The sequence below is a fragment of the Cyprinodon variegatus genome, unplaced genomic scaffold (assembly GCF_000732505.1).
Source record: "Cyprinodon variegatus isolate N-32 unplaced genomic scaffold, C_variegatus-1.0 Scaffold765, whole genome shotgun sequence".
Lineage (NCBI taxonomy): Eukaryota > Metazoa > Chordata > Actinopteri > Cyprinodontiformes > Cyprinodontidae > Cyprinodon > Cyprinodon variegatus.
This window is the reverse complement of record NW_015151218.1, coordinates 428,485-447,826: the sequence shown is the minus strand read 5'-3', so window position 1 is coordinate 447,826 and position 19,342 is coordinate 428,485. Positions and strand designations below refer to the sequence as shown.

Below are 19,342 nucleotides of genomic sequence, written 5' to 3'. Positions count from 1 at the left end.
AAACTGTGTATTAATGCCTACATTAACTTAAAATGTCAAAACCAGTTGAACAAAGTATGTTCACGTTTATTATCCTGGTGCCTGCTGTTGGTACCACATACCTGAAAAACATTAACATCTACTTCCAGCCGCCATGAACAGTAGGAGAAAACCCCAAGAGGTGACTGGGCCTGAGGCAGCTGCTACTGGGGATGCCTAATGACAGTGCACCACCAGTATGTGGGGGTCTGTACACCTCAGACAGTGAAAAAATGTTCACGTTGACATTTTCACTTAAAGATACACTACAGTTCAAAAGTCTGTGGTCACTTTGAAATGTCCTTATTTTTGAAGGAAAAGCACTGTACTTTTCAATGAAGATAACTTTAAACTAGTCTAAAATTTAAAGAAATACACTCTGTACATTGATAATGTGGTAAATGACTATTCTAGCTGGAAATGTCTGGTTTTGGGTGCAATATCTACATAGGTGTATAGAGGCCCATTTCCAGCAACTATCACTCCAGTGTTCTAATGGTACAATGTGTTTGCTCATTGGCTCAGAAGGCTAATTGATGATTAGAAAACCCTTGTGCAATCATACAATTATGTTAGCTTGTTACAGAAGCTACAAAACTGACCTTCCTTTGAGCAGATTGACTTTCTGGAGCATCACATTTGTGGGGTCAATTAAACGGTCAAAATGGCCAGAAAGAGATCTTTAATTTGTATTCTTGTTCTTAGAAATGAAGGCTATTCCATTAGAGAAATTGCTAAGAAATTGAAGATTTCCTACAACGGTGTGTACTACTCCCTTCAGAGTACAGCACAAACAGGCTCTAACCAGAGTAGAAAAAGAAGTGGGAGGCCGCGTTCCACAACTGAGCAAGAAGATAAGTACATTAGAGTCTCTAGTTTGAGAAACAGACGCCTCACAGGTCCCCAACTGGCATCTTCATTAAATAGTACCCACAAAACACCAGTGTCAACATCTACAGTGAAGAGGCGGGATTCTGGGCTTCAGGGCAGAGTGGCAAAGAAAAAGCCATATCTGAGACTGAACAATAAAAGAAAAAGATTAAGATGGGCTAAAGAACACAGACATTGGACAGAGGAAGACTGGAAAAAAAGTGTTGTGGACGGATGAATCCAAGTTTGAGGTGTTTGGATCACAAAGAAGAATGTTTGAGAGACGCAGAACAAATTAAAAAAAGCTGGAAGAATGCCTGACGCCATCTGTTAAGCATGGTGGAGGTAATGTGATGGTCTGGGGTTGCTTTGGTGCTGGTAAGGTGGGAGATTTGTACAGGGTCAAAGGGATTCTGAATAAGGAAGGCTATCACTCCATTTTTCAACGCCATGCCATACGCAGTGGACAGCGCTTGATTGGAGCCAATTTCATCCTACAACAGGACAATGACCCAAAACACACCTCCAAATTGTGCAAGAACTATTTAGAGCAGAAGCAGGCAGCTGGTATTTTAACGGTAATGGAGTGGCAGCACAGTCACCAGATCTGAACCCCATTGAGCTACTGTGGGAGCAGCTTGACCGTATGGTACGCAAGAACTGCCCATCCAACCAATCCAACTTGTGGGAGCTGCTTCTGGAAGCGTGGGGTGCAATTTCTCCAGATTACCTCAATAAATTAACGGCTAGAATGCCAAATGCCTGCAATGCTGTAATTGCTGCAAATGGAGGATTCTTTGACGAAAGCAAGTTTGATGTAAAAAAAAAAATCTTATTTCAAATACAAATCATTATTTCTAACCTTGTCATGTCTTGACTCTTTTTTCGATTCATTTCACAACGTATGGTGGTGAATAAGTGTGACTTTTCAGGAAAACACAAAATTGTTTGGGTGACAGTTTTGAACGGTAGTGTATCTTAAAACTACTTTTTTACCAGCTTTGTGCCATTGAACACAGGAGCAGCACAAGTATCAAATACATCAATACACAATTTACTGGGCGCACTTCAGGAGCCACACTTCAGGTACTCACTAATAACCGGTACTCTTCATGACCTTCCTTATGCAAAATCAAGCATAACTTTAGGAAGGTATGATTAAAGAGGCATTAATCACACACTTTAGAAAACTATGACAGTTAATTATTCTTTTCATCAATTGTAACACTTTTAACACCATATAGATTTATATATTTAGTCTCCACTAAGTAAAATGCTGATAGTAAATTCTGTATTCCTATTTCTAACTTATCTACATGCAAGGTTTGTACTGATGAAATCTTCTGATGTCAGGGTGTTTAACGCCAAAACATTTATAAGTCCCAACGTGTTACTATTGTGTTGTTTGACTTGTATATACTGCCAGGAGGGGCGGGCAACAGCTGCTATGTGCTGGAAAGATATCATATCCAGACAGAAATCCTGCGTCCAACCTGTAAAACTATTTTACACGGGGTGTGAGGAGCAATTAACCCCTGGCATGGCGCCCACAGGACAGTGTGTGTCTCATCACGTGGCCGTTTGTCTTGAGAGGGTGACACATTATATAAGAAGGCTGCTTTCAAAGCACACCAGGATATCAGTTCTGCAAAAAAGTCTATTAAGAGGGGAAATGGAAAAAGTGAAAGAAGTGTGGATATAATGGAAAGAGTCTCTGAAAAATGACAACCTGACTGAGATTTGCATTTGTGTTGACAGAGGAGAGCATCTAGGCTCCCTTATGTGTGGAGAGCTTTTCTTTTAACCATTCTGCAGCACCGAGGTTAATCATCAAATAGTCAGATAGGCTAAATAAAATATTAAATACAAACTAAAAAAAAAAGGATGGCCTGACATACTTCAAAAAGGAATCAAAGTAATTTAGGGGAGATCATTTTTGCTGAGAAATTTCTTTTAAATGATTTCATATACCTTCATTTAAGGGTTGCTAGTTATTTGGGATCCTTATTTTTCTCTCAGCAGGAAGAGTTGATTACATGTTAATATGACCACAAACATTTCTGACAAGTCTGCACTTCCCAACCTGCCGCTGCCCGACCGCCTCTGATGAAGAGAAGAAGCAGGACAGCTTTCCAATTTCATCTCCTCTGTGGGACATACCCGATCAGCCCTAATGTGACCTGATAGCTGCCAGAGGCGGCTGACACACCTGAAATGAGGCACGGCCAGCCTGAATATGGAAAATACCAAACTGAAACCATTCCCTCTGTTTTCATCCGCCTTTCTGCCTCAAACTGGAAACAAACAGCTTCTCATTTGCTGTTAACATCAGTCTAAAGCAACAAATAGAGAGCTGTGGTCCACCATCGCTAAACAAGCCAGTCAGTTTGATAGAAATTCTGGTGCCACATAGTGGTAGATGTTGTAGAATTAAAACTAATAGAAACATGTTTTACATACCTGCTGTTTAAACTGCATAACTGAACCAATAATTAAGTTTGGATCTAATCATATTAAAGCAGGTGGCCTTTAAGGAAACGGCAGCAGATGTACTTGCTGGTTATGCCCCAGATATATTTGCTGAATTATAATAAAATGGGTATTTCCAGACATGGATCGGAGGCATGGTCCACTCTAAATAAAAATTTATTTTTTTAATTTCAAAACTGAAATAAGTGCAGTAAAAAAGAGAAAAAACAGAAACGTAATGCTTAAATTAATTAGAAACAAATCAACAAATAGTTAAAGAGGCAAAGAATCAACCAATGACAAGGTTCAGGGTTGGCAAAGCATGTCCACAGTGATCTGTTCATACAAAACAGCCCATGTGAAGTCAAACTACTGATACTCTAAAAAATAGCCTTACCACAAACGCTTACAGGAACACCGCCTGGCTTGCAGCAAACCAGAGTAACTGATCGTGAATGAATGAAAGTACGTTCTTTTTGGGTTGAGTGGCTGTTTCTCCGATGCCCCTGTGTAATCTTTGAAGTCAGGGATCAATTTGAATTAATGAAAATACTTGGAGAGGTCATGGTGTCTTCCACCGAGGTGCAAACTGGTGTTCCTACATTTAATACAGCAATGGAGCAGCTTACAGGGCTTACATCCAAATGAATATTAGTTCAAGGATTGCCAGAAAATTCAGTGTTATAAAAGTAGTTGGGTTTTTTAAAAGAAAGATGCAGGCAGTTGTTTCTCTTGCAGACTGATTCATCTCACCTTCTGTGGAAGGTAGAGGTGTAAATCTGCAACTTTCTCATGATTAGATATTATATCGACTGATTTAAGTGATAATAGTATGTTTGCTGATAACAAGTCACAATGCAGTTTCCATTCAACTGAAATCACAATTCACAATCACAAATTATTTACATGGATATCAACTCACAAACAATCATTTGTAAGTTTATGTGACTATCATTCTTCCAATTTTGCCTTAAAAAAAGCCTAAAATTAAAGGAAACTAAGTCACTTACATTGATTTTACTTATTTTATATCATTTTTGAGTTTTTCCCTTTGTTTTTTAGTCAATTTCTCAGTTAACTGAAGCATTTCATTACATTTAGCATAACAAGACGACCTGCCTGGATGTAAAGAAGGAAGTCGTTTTCAGAGCGCAGGTGTACTGCAAATATGTATATAAAATAAACCTGGGATCATAGCAAGTTACATGGTTTATTAAAAGAATAATAAATAAGACACTATTGCAGGCATTTCCATTAGTTTACTTTTAGTTTCAGTGATGTTGCCCCCTTAAAATGAAAAAACAAAAAGTGTTTATTAGATGTGTAGTCTGCTATATGAGTCCTACGGTGGAGGATCCTAACCTGACTCCGCCAGATGGATTGGCTCCACATATCCATCTGGAAACCTTCTGTTTAAGTAATTTTGGGAAGGGGCAAAAATACTGGTTAGCTGATTGGCCTATGTTGGTGATAGACTGGCCAAATAAACCAATCAGATCAACGAAGCATATGACGTACTAACAGCCAGGCTACTCTTGCCGAAACCAGTCGGGAGAAGAGCAAAAACATCTTTTCCTCTGAGAAAAGCCTCCAGAGCAGTGTTTTGCTCTTCTTTCAGCGAAGAAATACTCTGTAATTCCGATAAAACTTGCTCGATAGCCACGCTAACGCTAGTTTCATCGGCTGAAGCCGCCATGTTCTTTAAACTGAACTGTCGCGCGTCTCGTTGCGTCACACCTCAACCTGCCGCAAAGCCAACGCTGATTGGACGTTCGTTTGGTGAACGGCTCCAAATTTTCTTTAACGGAGAGTCTCCAGACTGATCTGCGAGTGAAACCTTGAAAGCTTGCGAGATCAGGATGGTCTCACGAGGCTAGGAGGATCCTGCTCTGTAGGAAATCAGACCTTACATATTTCATGCAGAAATTTTTTTTCACATTAAAACATTCCCATCTTGCATAATGAAATGTGCTGAAGCTATCTGTCCCTCTAACTACTTAATTACACAGATTTTTTTTTGTGTTTCTACAAAGTAAATCACATAGTAGTAACATAATTTCATGATTAATATCCATAAATAAACAGTCAAATTAAATGCCACAAGAATATGAACAAATCTGACTTAAATGTATTCTATTTTTCATGTCTGTTCTTCGAACTTCTTCCATAGTTCTCCAAATGTGCCAAGTCAAGATGCTTTCTGGATGCTGTTTTTAAAAAAAACTTTTACGGAATGACTATGACCTGGATGAATGAGAATCTTCTTCAGAATGATGCTGTTTAGATGTGATTAATTGAACTAAATATTTCACAATGAGCACTGGATGCTGGAAATGTAGCATAAATATCCAGAAGCTTTCAGGTCCTCCTGAGCTCCTCCTCTAAGTGCTGCAGCCATCGCATTTGAGGATGTGCTTATTGACCCTGTTTCCATTTTTGCTTCATTGTGTAGTGGAATTAAAAACACACAAACAAGAAAAAGTCACACGGACCATCGAGCTGCGTGTTGAACTTATGTTGTATGCATGTTGGATAGCAGGGCGACAACAAACTGGTGATTTTCATGGTTCTTGAAGCAGATTGGTAAATGTTTGGGCGCCACATATTCTTCCTCCTGCTGGATTGCTTATTTATCATTTGTAAATTTGTGATGCGCTGAATAAAATTGTTTGATTAACTTTTTTTCAAGGACACAGGTGTTTAATAAACTGTAATCCAAATAAAACTCTTAAATGTATTATTTGCTGTTATAAAACTGATTTGATGGTAATATTTGAAAGAGTAGCAAGATCATGTGCCAGAACAGTTCAGTGTATGAATTTCTTTTATTATTTTATTTAATGCAGTATGGCAGGTAAAACCAGTTCTCTTTTTGCTCCATATTATGTTTGGTCTTTGTACAGAAGGATAGGAGGAGCGGTAGATTTTTCATGGTGGACATGGATGCAGCATTGCATGCACAAGAGCATGATGACATCAGAAGCTGCGTCTACAGTATACAAAGCTATTATGCCTAATATGCCAATTCCATAGGTAAGTCACTGTGATGGCTTCAACTACAGCAGCCCAAATGCGGTAACATTTAATTACACAATAGGTCAGCCAGTCTCATTATATTTAAATCGGGATTTCTTTAAATTTGACCTCTTTTATGGGCCCAACTTTGTAATTTGTTCTTTATTGACCCAAGTTCTTTGTTCTGGTTTCAATAAAAAGAAGACTTTTTGAATCTAAACCTGTGCCTGAATTTCCTTTGACTGCTCAGACCATCACAGTCACCCAACCTGCAAACAGGAAGCCTAGGTTCATATCACAGCTCGGGGGAATGAGCTGCCACTGTGGATCCTTCATGCTAATGCCTACCCTGGGGAGGGTTAGGGTTAGGGTGGCCTAGTGGTTAGGGTATTATGCTTGGAATCCTGAAGATCTGAGTCAAGCCCCACTCCCATGGACTGCCACTCTGGGTCCCTGACCATTAACCCCCACACTGCTCCCAGGGTGCCGGACAATGGCAGCCCAATGCTCCCCAAGGGGATGGGTAAATGCAGAGCTTCTTAATTCTTGAAAACACCCCCTGAAGCACTTGTCCGGTCAGTTTCAGGGAAGACCTGGATAGGGGAAAGCAGGGAAACCAAAGCGCACCTTCCCCTCCAATTTACTGGCAGCCATCCCCACAATACTCTCCCACCACAGTACCACCAAACGTCAACCCTATTCACCACCAGTTTCCTAGTATAACCTTCCCTGTGAGGTCATAGGTTTTAACATAATACTCAGAGGGCAGCAGTCCCACCTTGAAATGCCCATCCGTTCCATTCCCATATGAAAACACATCACCTTGGTTAACATAGCAGGCTGAAAAACAGGAGGTGTTGTGTTCTGTGGCACCACTGGATAGATTTTATCCCAGCCTGCACATTCGTCCCCCAAATTATCCTGTGACATTACCTGAAGCAAACAGGTGATGTCACTAGTGTTCAACGCCAACTTGGATCCATTTGTGGTGTACTTAAAAGTGTATTCAATCAATAAATGTTATGTAGTTAAGATAAATACACTCACTAGTTTTAATTTGGAGAAAGTTTATTTTCTAAAATAAATGCCTACCTCTGATTAGTATGTATTTCAATAAAATAATTTTACATGTGAATATAACATATGTAAGGTTTATTTAATAGGTTTGTGTTAAAATGATCTAAAGTAAATGGGATGTTTTTATTATAATAAAATTACATAAATGTTCAAACTTGAATGAAATATTTTTGGGAGTGTAGGAGGACAAGTTTAATAGTGTTTCCGGTTTTGATCCTAAATAGAACGTGCAGTGCTTCTGTTGATGTGGGAAAAAAGGTATTTTATAGAAGTGCTTATCCCCTTTTTTCTAAAACCTTTAGGTCCTTTTTTCAGCTGAGATTTGTTAATGCTGCAGTTGTTGGCATGAATGATTCCTCTGCTGGGTTTGAACACCTGCCACAGTAATTATATATATATATATATATATATATATATATATATATATATATATATATATATATATAATAATTAAAAAATGATTCAAAATTTTTTTGTATATATGGAGTTTGCATGTTCTCTCTATGCATGTAATGGTTTTTCACCAGATGCTCTGGCTTCCACCTAAAAGCATTTATGTCCGTTTAACTGGCTGCAATAAATCACACTCAGGTTTGAGCGCTGGGTGGTTTGAGGCTAGGTTGGCACCTTACCAATCAACCAACAGCCAAAAATGGTAAGCAAGCTGTGTGGTGGCACCAGTCGTTCCAACGCAGGTACAAAAAATAGATGGAGTGTTTTCCTCCTAAATTCTTCAGCAGAGTCGTCTTAGATCCATTTGTTTCAGGTTTTCACTTTTTTTGGGGTCTGTCAGCATCACCCTCACCAAATAACACGTCGGCTGTGTTTGGCAGCAAATTGTGCAGCGCTTGATCTTTATCTGTCCTAGCATGTGCCTCAGTGCATTTCATCACTCTCCTTCCTGCAGGTTTCGCTGCTCAGATGCACAAGAAAAACAATAAATATCATTCAAATGCTAAATGAAAACTACAAACCATTCTTCTTGTGTTTGCTCCTAACTGCCCAACAGTTAAAAGGAACTTGCATGTCAAAGCACGTTAGAAAATGTGGAAGGTGAGCCAGGAAGCATTAGTAACAACGTACACTTTTGAATGTCTCAACTTGTATGAACGGACAGGAAATATCTGTCTTGTTATGTCAGAACCATCTTCTGCCACAGCTGCCAGTCAAGGCTCTTCGATTGCTAACAGCAGTTTGCTTGGATGTTTGCTCAGTCAACAGGACATGGTAGGTCCTACTGTATATCTGTTTCCCACACACATTCAACAAGACGTCTTTGTTTCAATTATTTTAGTGAGTGGAACATTTCATTTTAATTAGCTCTATTTAACTCGCTGTTTTGCAGAGCGAAGATAACAGATGCTTTAAGTAGCTTACCCAATGATGTAAACCAGGACCCCCATCTGGATGAACCGGCACACAAGTCCCACCCTCTTATTCCTCACCAGCACCTGGCGAGGGGTCTCATACTCAAAGAAGAAGTCAGAAAGGGCGCTGGTGATTTGGTTCTTCATCTTTTCTCCTCAGCTGACCCACAGACAAGGAGGGTCTGTCTTGTCACCTCAATGGCATATAGAAAAAAAAAAGCAGAAAAAGATCCCCTTTCTGAGTTGACTCTGCTTCTGCTCTTGGCTTGTTGAGACTCTCTTCTGCCTCCTCTCCTAATGTCTGACAAGCTTCATTTGAAGGAGTGAAGAGTTCCTCCCTCCAGCCCAGCTCTGCTTCCCTCCCTCTCTGTGCACAGAGCCACTGTCTCCTCAGCCAGTCGTGTTTGTTTGAGTCTATCTGTAATTTTCTTTCACTTTCTCTTACATTTGCATGGATCCTTCAAACATAATAAAAATTGGTTAAAAGACATTCATGACTTCCTCAAGTTAAGAGCAATGTTTAGCGCAGAACGCCAGACCTCCTCCTCCCTTAGAGCAATCAAACCTTATCATTTCCACTGTGGGTCTCTTCCTGCATGCATTCCAGAGATAGACACCCAGCCCATACGTTTCAGCTTCTTTTCCTCTTGTCACCATTTACCAGAAGTTAAGCCTTCTTATGTGTTTATCTCCAGTGTGTAGGCCTGTGTGTGTGTGTGTGTGCCATTCACCACAACATTTCTTTTCCTTTTTCTCTTTCCTGGAGGTGCTTTTCATTCCTAGTCTTCCATAACAGAGGAAGTAAAGTGCCAAACTTGCAATCAACTGAATATTACAAAAAGATATAATTCCCATGAGGGCAGCCGCTTATCTCTCTTATATGCAATAATCTCCAGAATCTGGTCATTTGGGTATAAAGTTTAACGCCAATTCTAAATCAGTGTAAAGCTGTAGATTTTTTTTTTTTAGCTAAAACCCGTAAACAATATCTTTTAATCTGGCGGGATGAATTTATAAGGATTGCAAGAAGGGTTTTATGTCAGTCTAAATAATAATCCCAAATTAGTCAAGTATTTGGTGTCCTACAGGCTCTAATAGCGATATAATCTGAGGGACCTGGTGCAAAGGGTTGATTTTTTTTAAAGGGATGCAGCTTCATAACATCTTCTATTATTTTAAGATCAGAATCTGGGGAAGTCTATAAATTAGCTGATTAAAATGTAAAGAAATATACAGCAAAATCAGAAGATGTCTTAATGAATTATAACTAGTGGTGGACTGTTATCGGCATTAACATGCTCTGTTAATGCCAGACCCTTGTCTAAACAAAATCCGCCGTTAATATATTTTTAAAGCAGGTGGGCGGATCGATCCTACCAAAGCTGTTATTGATACTGAACAATACTCGTTTAACAAGAATGATGATTTTTATTCTTCCCTGCACGCACTGAAGGCGGCATACACTGTACGATTTTTTTTGTCCTTTTCAGGCCGATTCTCCAGTTGTGCAAGAAATTTTCCATCCGGCTGAGTTTCAGCCTTGTCATGCGTCATGTAGTGTACAGGGGTAATGAGGGGCAATCACCTTCTCATGACCACCTCCTTATCAGGAATGGTAAGGTCGGGAGAAAATCAAACATGTTTGAAATTCAGTCGGCTGTCGTAAGATCGCATCAGAGCTGTAGCTATATCGCACAGTGTATGCCCAGCTTAACTGCAGCAGATTCATCTGTCTCTCAGTCTGTATTACAGCGCTTTGCTGTTCCCCCCTCAGAGGGAGAGAGAGAGAGAGAGAGAGAGAGAGGCCATCGGGGCGGAAAATACCGTAAATGAAAACAATGGCAACAGCATATACAGGTTGATAAGAGTGATCACCTTCATATTAACTTTCAAAGTAGATATTATATGTCATATGTTACTGGAGCCCACTCAGAAAGTGTAATAAAGACCTTGGAAGAACCCAGTACATCTATCCCATTAAAACATGTTATCTAAGTGGGCCAACAATAACTAATACTTTATTTTCTCTCACATGTGGAAATTTATTGAATTAAAGCAACAGGCAAGTGGACACAATACAAACAAAATTACATGAGGACTCCCAATTAATTATTGTTAAAAAGTATCGATGCTGTAACGATATCACCCTCTAATTGCTTGGTTCAGTATATACTAATGATGACTTTAACCTTGATATTGTAGCGTGTTTGTCAGCACGTAAGTAACTCACATTAAAAACCTGGGTCCAGTTGCAAAGCTCTTTATTTATGCAACACAAAAACAATGAGATGCTTGCTACATTGTATTCAACTGGTGTTAATGTTAACGGTGTTAATGTTAACACTTATAACTGGAACTGCCAGAATCTAATGTTAGCTTAGCATGAACAGACTTTCAACATAAACAACCCTCTTTAACACAAAACTAGAATAAAATAGTTATGTTTTCCCCATCTTGATATTACCCAGCAGCCTTTGCGGCTACTCCAGCATCACAGGACATTGCAATGACTGCCTGAGTGACTGCTGGAAAAAGGAGAAATAGACTGACTGACACAATGCTTGTGACTGTTAAACAGTTGATCATGACTTATTATGCCTACAGTTCAGAATAAACTTTTGTTTGAATAAACACGTATTAAACACAAATACATCTTATTGAATATTATTTTTAATCACCATTTATCACAGTAGAAAAGCTTTCTCAAGCTGTTTGTGATGCATTTTGGAAACAGGAGATGAGCCCCTGGTCTAATGCGCCACCTGGCTTGAGAAATCTGTTCTAAGACTTACTTTTACTTATTATCTAGGTAGCATACACATAAAAAACCCTTTAATTGTCCCACAATGGGGAAATTGTGGTGTTACGGCAGCAAAAGGTTATAGCAGAAGTGGCCACACAATGTGGACCTTAGAAAATGTATGAAAATTCAATTCAAATCAGTTTATTTATATAGCGCATATTCACAACACATGTCGTTTCAAGGCACTTTACAGTTCACCACATCATACAGTCAAATTGATTCAAATTTTTCTATCTAAGGAAAACCAGTTGATTGCATCGACTCATTGACTCGAACGCAATCCCTCACACCAAGCATGCTTGTAGCGTCAGTGGAGAGGAAAAAAATCCCTTTTAACAGGAAGAAACTTCCAGCAGAACCAGGCTCAATGTTCCATATGTCCTCCAGCAGTCTAAGCCTATAGCAGCATAACTATAGAGATAGCTGGGCCACTCTAACTATAAGCTTTATCAAAAAGGAAAGTTTTAAGCCTACCCCTTAAAAGTAGACAGGGTGTCTGCCTCACGGACTAAAACTGGTAGTTGGTTCCACAGGAGAGGAGCTTAATAGCACTGCCTCCCATTCTACTTTTAGAAATTCTAGGGACCACTAGTAAAGTTGCAGATTGAGAGCAAAGTGCTCATAAGGAACATAAGGAACAATCAGATCTCTGATATAAGATGGAGGTAACCCTAGATTTTGCAATCTGCAGCACGTCTCAGCGACACAGAGGAGAGAGAAAGGGAAACAGATTCTTTAAAATGTATAACTGCACATGATAATTATCTTTTTTTCGGGGAGGAGAACTCTATTAAAGTAATCCTGAAGGTTATAAAAAGTAGTCAGAGACCAGGATTCTTGGAGGCTATGTTAAAGGGTAATGTCTTTTTTTTACATTTGGCGCTTGATTTACATTATAACATCATGTTCTACTCACCCATATGAGGTTTGTGTCATTTGGAGCTGTTCTGAAGATATTCCATTAGGTTATATCCAAGTAACGTCTTCATGGGCAACGACTTGAAGGCACAAACTAAACTGTTCATAATTGATCATTCATGGTACCCCAGCCTGTCTGTCTGTCTGTCTCTGGGGTATCTATCTGTGGGTGTGGAGCCCTGAACCCAAATGACGACCCCCATCCCAATGGAGTGGAACCCTTTGTCCGTTTCAATTTGCATGTTTTCAAAACAAAAACAAGGCTTTGTAGGACTACTGTATAAAACTTCAAACTCAACACTATTCCTAACATTTTGAATTGAGAAAGCTTCCTGGATGGGAATCAAAACGTCTCCAAACTTGGAAACAAAGTCCAGTAGATTGTTTTCAAACTTTCTTTTTTTGGAAGGCTAAAAATGTTACTGTACATCTTGCCTTTTGTGGCAATAAGTCATGATGGGGCCTTTAACTGCAACAGATTAATTTTAATAGCAAGAATGATGAAAAGCATCTCCTAATCTGGTTAATCGAAAATCTTAGGCAAAGTGTTTTGCTACCACTACTTTTTATCACACATGATTTTCAGACTGTAAAAGGAGAACAAATATGACATTTTGCTCTGTTCAGTTAAAATACTGTTTTGAAAGAACAGTTTGGTACTAAGGATCTGGGTGAGGTCCACAGCTACTCTGCTGTTTTACATCAACAACTGTACGGCACTGTCAGCACAGTAAAATGCACCTAAGGATATGCTAACCGGGAGGCTTGGATTCCGTCAGGGGAGTATTGGGAGAAATTGAATGGGGGGTGTTAAATATCATCGGAAATACAGAAGCATTAATTCTACTATCAAATAAATAAATGTTGCATTTATTTATTATAAATAATGATAATGATTTAAACATGAAATATACCATTAAATTCTTAAATTGAATAAATAAATCTTGCATTAATTAATTATATTGATTTTAAAAGAATAAATTAAATCATTAAATGTCATTTAAAAACAATTAAAATGTAAAAAAGTTTCCTTGATATGTATAAATAAATACAGAGTGAGGTATTTAAATTATTTTTAGGGAGTATCCAGTCTGTTGCAATAGGTGGGTCAGAGGTCAGGGGTTTTAGACTTGCTGCTCCAGAGCAGTGTTTTTCAACCCTGGTTCTCATGGCTTACTTCCCTCCATGTTTTAGGTATTTTATACACCTGATTCAGATGTCTGTAGTTCAGCAAAGCCCGTTAATCTGCTATCAATTGATATAAGATATTTGAAGCACATGAAGGGCAGACTGCCTTCATGTTGATGGGATGTGGAGTTTTAAAGTACAGCCAAGGCTGACCTGAATAAAAGTATAGGAAGAACTTTAGAAAGAAAAAATAGGATCACCTGGAAAACAACAACAGGAGGCAGATTCGGCCTCCAGTTTCCAACAAATTACTAACTACAAACCAAGGGAGAGAGCTGTGGCCGGTGACGCTTTGCTTTGACTAATCGCTTCACTTTGAAATTAAGACATCAGAGACGACTGCAGCACCTTCATTAGCTTGAGGTGAAACCCAAAAAGGTATCAGGACCTGAGCAGGGAGGATCCTGCTGGACTGAATGTCTGCCATCAGCTCTTTAGCTTTATTCTGCCAGAAAAACAACAAAACTCAGGGTCCATAAACATACTATCTGTGAGCTTAAATGTGCTGTTTTGGTGCTTATTGTTCTTTAAAGTTTTTCCTCTTTGTAATTCTGCGCCCCACTGGTGGATCAGTCAGCATTCAGCCTGCTAAATACAGCTTTTCACAGACTTTGATCCGTTTATTTTTTGGTAGACTGCATGCGATTCCAGCTTCCTCAGCTGAATAGCCAAACTAAAGCAGACTGGAGCCTGTGTGCTGCGGTAAAATAGCTCTACTCCAGCATCCTAGAGGAACAGGGTTGAAAACAGTATTTGAACATTTCAAATCCCCTTCTCATTTTTTTTAAATACCAGAAAAGGAAACTGTTTTTCACAGGTGTGTATGTAACACCACTGTGCACTAATTACGTTCACTAATTCAGATTAGTGTGCTTGGGACCTTCTCAGAAAAGGCCACAGTGTTTCCCTTCAGATGAATATTATTGGTCTTTAGGCAATAAAGCGTCACTTTAGTTCTCTAATCCAAGAGAATCTTATCCAAATAAGGGATGAGAGTCATTTACAAAAAGGAAGGTTTTAAACATCATGATTACTGTATGATATTGAAATAATATCATTCAGTTATCAGGGATAACACTGTGACCACCCACAATACTGGTTAGCTTGTCACGATGGCAGTAAGTAAGAACATTTTGTCCTTAAATGATGTATTAAATGCAGGACTTGCCAGAGAATGAAAAAAAATTGCTGCTTTTTTATAATATTTCTGGTTTGTATCAGTTATTATCTGCTTTTAGAGGAAAACGGCTGAGCTGGCCTGGATTGTGGATGCACAAATGGAGCACATGGCTGACTATGATGATCTAAACCGACATAAGCAAATTCAGCTCAAACATATGAAGATCCCGATGGTTCGGGCAGAAATGTGTTAGAAAACACTGAACATTGTAGGAATAATGTTACCAACCAGTCAGGAATTTGGATGTTCTGTTCTCTATTCACTTTCACCAGAACTGACCCTTTCACATTAAGAATTTAAAAAAATGGTGCAGAATGAGTGGAAAGTGTTGACTGAGCTTTTAAAATCAAGGCTTAAATGATTTACTGATAACATCCTGGAACCAGACACAAAAGTATTGTTGGGAGCTGGAGAAGTTCCATCTTTCTCCAGCAGAGTCCGCCATGGATCCTCCTGAGCTGAGCCTTCGACACACCTGAGGTGCATCTCATCATCAGAGGATCCACAGTATATAACCTGCCTTCAGACCTTGCCTCGACGCCGCAGTGTTAAATCCAGTTTGGTTAGCACCTGAGCCTAGCATCTTCTGAGAACCTTTGTTGCTCTTGAATCCAGATAGGATTCTAATCCTTTTTGTCTCTGCTTTCAAGAATCCTGTTTTTCTCTTGTGAGCTCTGGATGAGCTTAACCTGCCGAGCCTTCCCTCTGAGCCAAACCTGAAGACTCTTCTCTGGATTCCCATGCAGCTCTGGACTAAGAGCTGGAAACCCAAAGCCAAGGTCTGCCCTCACGCTAGAAGTAAGACGCTGAAGCAGTTATCGGACTCTGCTGAACTAAACAATCTCTGGACCCAACAGTTCCTCTCTCAAAGCCTAAACCGGACTTCTCAAGGTATAAACCTAAGACTCTCAAACTCAACTGCGTCCAAGCTAACTGAACTATCTCCCCCAGTGAACCAGCCCCCAGGCCTGAACCAGTACCTGTGTTATTTCCATGTGCTTGTGAACAATAAACTTGTTAAACTCTTCTTCAGTCTCCGTGGTGTTCTGCATATTGGGCTTTTCAGTAACCCATCATGACAAGTATGTCTTGAGTAATGTAGGTGCTTCAGCAGATCACGGCTTTTTTAATGGGAGCTAAAAGGAGACATACTCAAAGTAATACAAATGATGACCTGTCAGAATAGGAATATGGAGATGTGCATTTAATTTCTAGACATCTACAATGTTTTTTCTGTGTTTCTTCTGTGAAGAATGTCACTTTATTTGAAATTCTATTTTTGACAAAGAAAACTGTTTTTTTTCAAATATCAGAAATCCATATTAAGTCAAACTAATACATATCAAAATGGTTTGCCATACTTTGTTGTGACAGCAATAACATTAAGGGTTTATTTGTTGAATTGCAGTGGATCAATGTATCTGTTTAGGTGAAATCATCTCGTAGCGGGTGATGAAGTCTTAAAACGTTTATCATCTCATGGGTTCTATTTAAATGTTGATTCTGTCTTCCATCACACAATAAATACTAAGTGGCTGTTTGCAGCCACTTCGAATGTTATCATCCCAATAAATGGTTGTTATTTAGCTGTTTTATAAAATGGCTTCAGATTGTGACAGTAGGCTTGGTAGGTAGTTTTCACTGAGTAAATCCTAATCATAAAGTAAGTCCCTTTTCCCTTGTGGAATTAATCTATGTCTAATCTAAAAAATATTTCAGTAGCTTTTTATGTAAAAATAAAGAAATGATCTGCATGTCACTTATATTAGACAAACCAAAGAAAAAAAATTATCTCATATCAAGGGAGTGTGGCCTAGTGGTTAGGGCAGAATCTGAGTTCAAACCCCACTCCCACAGACTGACAGTCTGGGTCCCTGGGCACGACCCTTAACCCCACAATGCTCCCTGGGCACTGCACAATGGAAGTTCACTGCTCCCCAAGGGAATGGGTTAAATGCAGAGAGTTGATTTCTTTGCCATTAATTGTGCAATTGTCTTTACAGTGTAATGACAATAAAAAGGCTGAAAAAAAAAAACAGATATTTGATTCTCTGTGAATTAATTATGATCATTCTTTAAATAGATCATTGTCTAATCAACATGCAATGTTTGTTTTAAAAACCTAATGTCTATAACAGAGATTTTTTTTTTTATTATGCAGAAAGCTATTAATTTCTTGACTATTTCAGGAAATAAAACAACATGATTGTCTCTAAAGAGAGTGGAGACAGAGGACACTATGAGTTTACTGAACAAAACCTGCTACCGACCAGGTTAGCTCTAGGGAGAATGTTACTACGGCAAAAGAAACAGCTTGAGGAAACTCTGATTGTAAAATGGAAAACTCCCTGATTTCAGCTTTAGTAAACTTACTTTTCCATAAACTTTCTTTTTGTAATGGACTGGCTAAATGGCTACAGGTTGCCCTTGTTTGTTTATTGAAAGGTTGTCTACAGGGGTTTCTAGGGTATTCAGCCATTGTTTGAAAAATGGGATTGTCCGTATCTGGCAGGAATGAGTCAAAAAAAATGTGTATTATTGTTTTAACAACATAAATTAATGGCAACGAGCGATTATCAACCTGCTGATGTTGATGGCAGCACAGTGACACTCCATGTGCCTGGCTGTAGGTCTGAGGTGCGAAGTTGACATGAAATCAAACATTTGCACCTTTCTTTAAAAAAATTCATATTTTTCTTCTCCCTAACCTGTGAATTTCTGTGATGAAGATGCAGCAAGCAGTGGAACTTGCATTAGAAAGCCACTGTTCCCTCCTCATTATAGTTCTCTGTTACACCCACTGGTAATATCCACTGATGCAGACTAGCTATCTAAGGGGTGAATGGACCACTCACTCTACTCACTAAGTGGTTTGGGAAAGTCCTTACCTAATGTGGCGGACCCTCTGCGGTACGGCCCAAGCGGAGGGTTGGTCAGTGTTTAGAGGCCAGTTTGGGATTGGGCCTCTGCCTGGCTAATGTGAAAGGAAATTTCCTGCTCAAACAGCAAAAACTGTATTTAGGTGTGGGACTTTTAAAGAGAAACTGGTGCTTCTTAAAAAAAAAAAAAAAAAAAAAATCTGTAGATTTATGGTGTTTGCTGTGTTTATGGATGTAAATTAGTTACCCAAAGAAGTTAAAGTAGGTTATCCTGCCATAAGCCCAAAAGCAAACACCAGGTAAGGTTGGCTCCTCTAATAATGGTTGTCTATTGTTGACAAAGAGAGACATACATTATTTAACTTTGCTTCCAGTTTATTTTTGCAAGAAAGAGCAGCCTGTCTGGGTGTCTATAAGGTTCACTGCTTCTGGGGAATCTGGGAAAAACATAAGCTGGAAAACTTAATGTAATACATTTGTTCTGCAATGTGAAGAGGAGGACAAATCAACGGCAAACCCACAGGGGGAATCACAGTGATGGCATAATTGAAGGGAGTGGAAGGAGAAAGCATTTTTGAAATTACGTATCAGGAATATGTTACACAATTTCCAAAGAATTTTCTTAGCATCTATTAAAAGCATGTTTGTTCATGAACTGCCAGAGAGACTAACAACACTAAACCTTTGAAAGATACTTTCAAGGGATGGAAACACATGCCTCAATAGCTCTATAAGTGCAGATGCAGGCTAATCAGGTGCAGCAGAGTTACAAGCTGTCTGCACGCTGTAGATGAAATAGGAAGAGTTTGAAAAGGTCATCCCTATTTCTGATATCGTAGGATCTCCTGAGTCAAAACACATACGGATCAGAACTTCAAGATTCATGGACCATTGGTTGTGGACAGCATACTGATAAATGATCACTCTGGATCTGTAAAATGTCAAAATGCTTTCTTCTCATTAATGATACCACATGGTGAAGGAGAGATGTGCAGAATCTCAGCTCAGCTCAGAGGCGAGATCCGGGGCTCTGGGGGAAACATCCGGCGCTGCAGCCCAAGGAGCCATCCCCTAGATCCGCCACTGGGTTGGATAGAAAGGAGCGAATGCTGATTAGATTCATTAACGGCTAAAAACATTTTCTCACGGCAGTCATTGTAATTGAGAAGGAATTTGTACAATACAATACTACATAGCTGTATAGAAAAAGAGCTATTTCTGTTTGTTTATGTCGCCCTCTGCTGGAAGATACTGAGAGCCATTTTTATTCTCTAAGAGAAAAGGAGACGATGGCTCTGTTTGAATTCATGGGTTGCATCCTCCAAGGATGCGGTCTACCTAGATTGGATCCTTCGAAGTCCGTGAAAATAATGAGACCGGAAGAGTTTTGGCTGTGAATTCAAACAGGTCTACCCTTTGGATGGTTTTTCCGCCGTAGGCTATGTTGCTTAGCAACCGTGACAGTGACACACAAAGCAGGAAAATAATGAATACCGAAATTTTCAAAACCATTTGTTTCTTTCTTTCTTTTTTATTGAGTGGAATACAAGTGCCAACC

The 19,342-nt window shown here is 39.2% G+C and overlaps 1 protein-coding gene across 6 annotated transcripts in view; it reads right to left on the bottom strand.

Moving 5' to 3' along the window:
- The window catches only part of p2rx1 (purinergic receptor P2X, ligand gated ion channel, 1), a 33,531-nt gene extending 24,359 nt beyond the window's left edge, over positions 1-9,172 (bottom strand). For 2 of the 6 annotated variants that reach the window (XR_001481877.1, XR_001481878.1), the window contains exon 1: positions 8,827-9,166. Coding sequence is in view for 3 of the 6 variants with exons in the window: in XM_015395871.1 (XP_015251357.1) it covers positions 8,827-8,963 (137 nt within the window). In the remaining 3 variants the exon portion in view is untranslated. Of the gene's footprint in view, positions 1-8,826 lie in introns of all 6 variants that reach the window. The other 4 variants (XR_001481879.1, XM_015395871.1, XM_015395870.1 and 1 more) reach the window with 4 other exon arrangements.
- Positions 9,173-19,342: the final 10,170 nt, after the last annotated feature.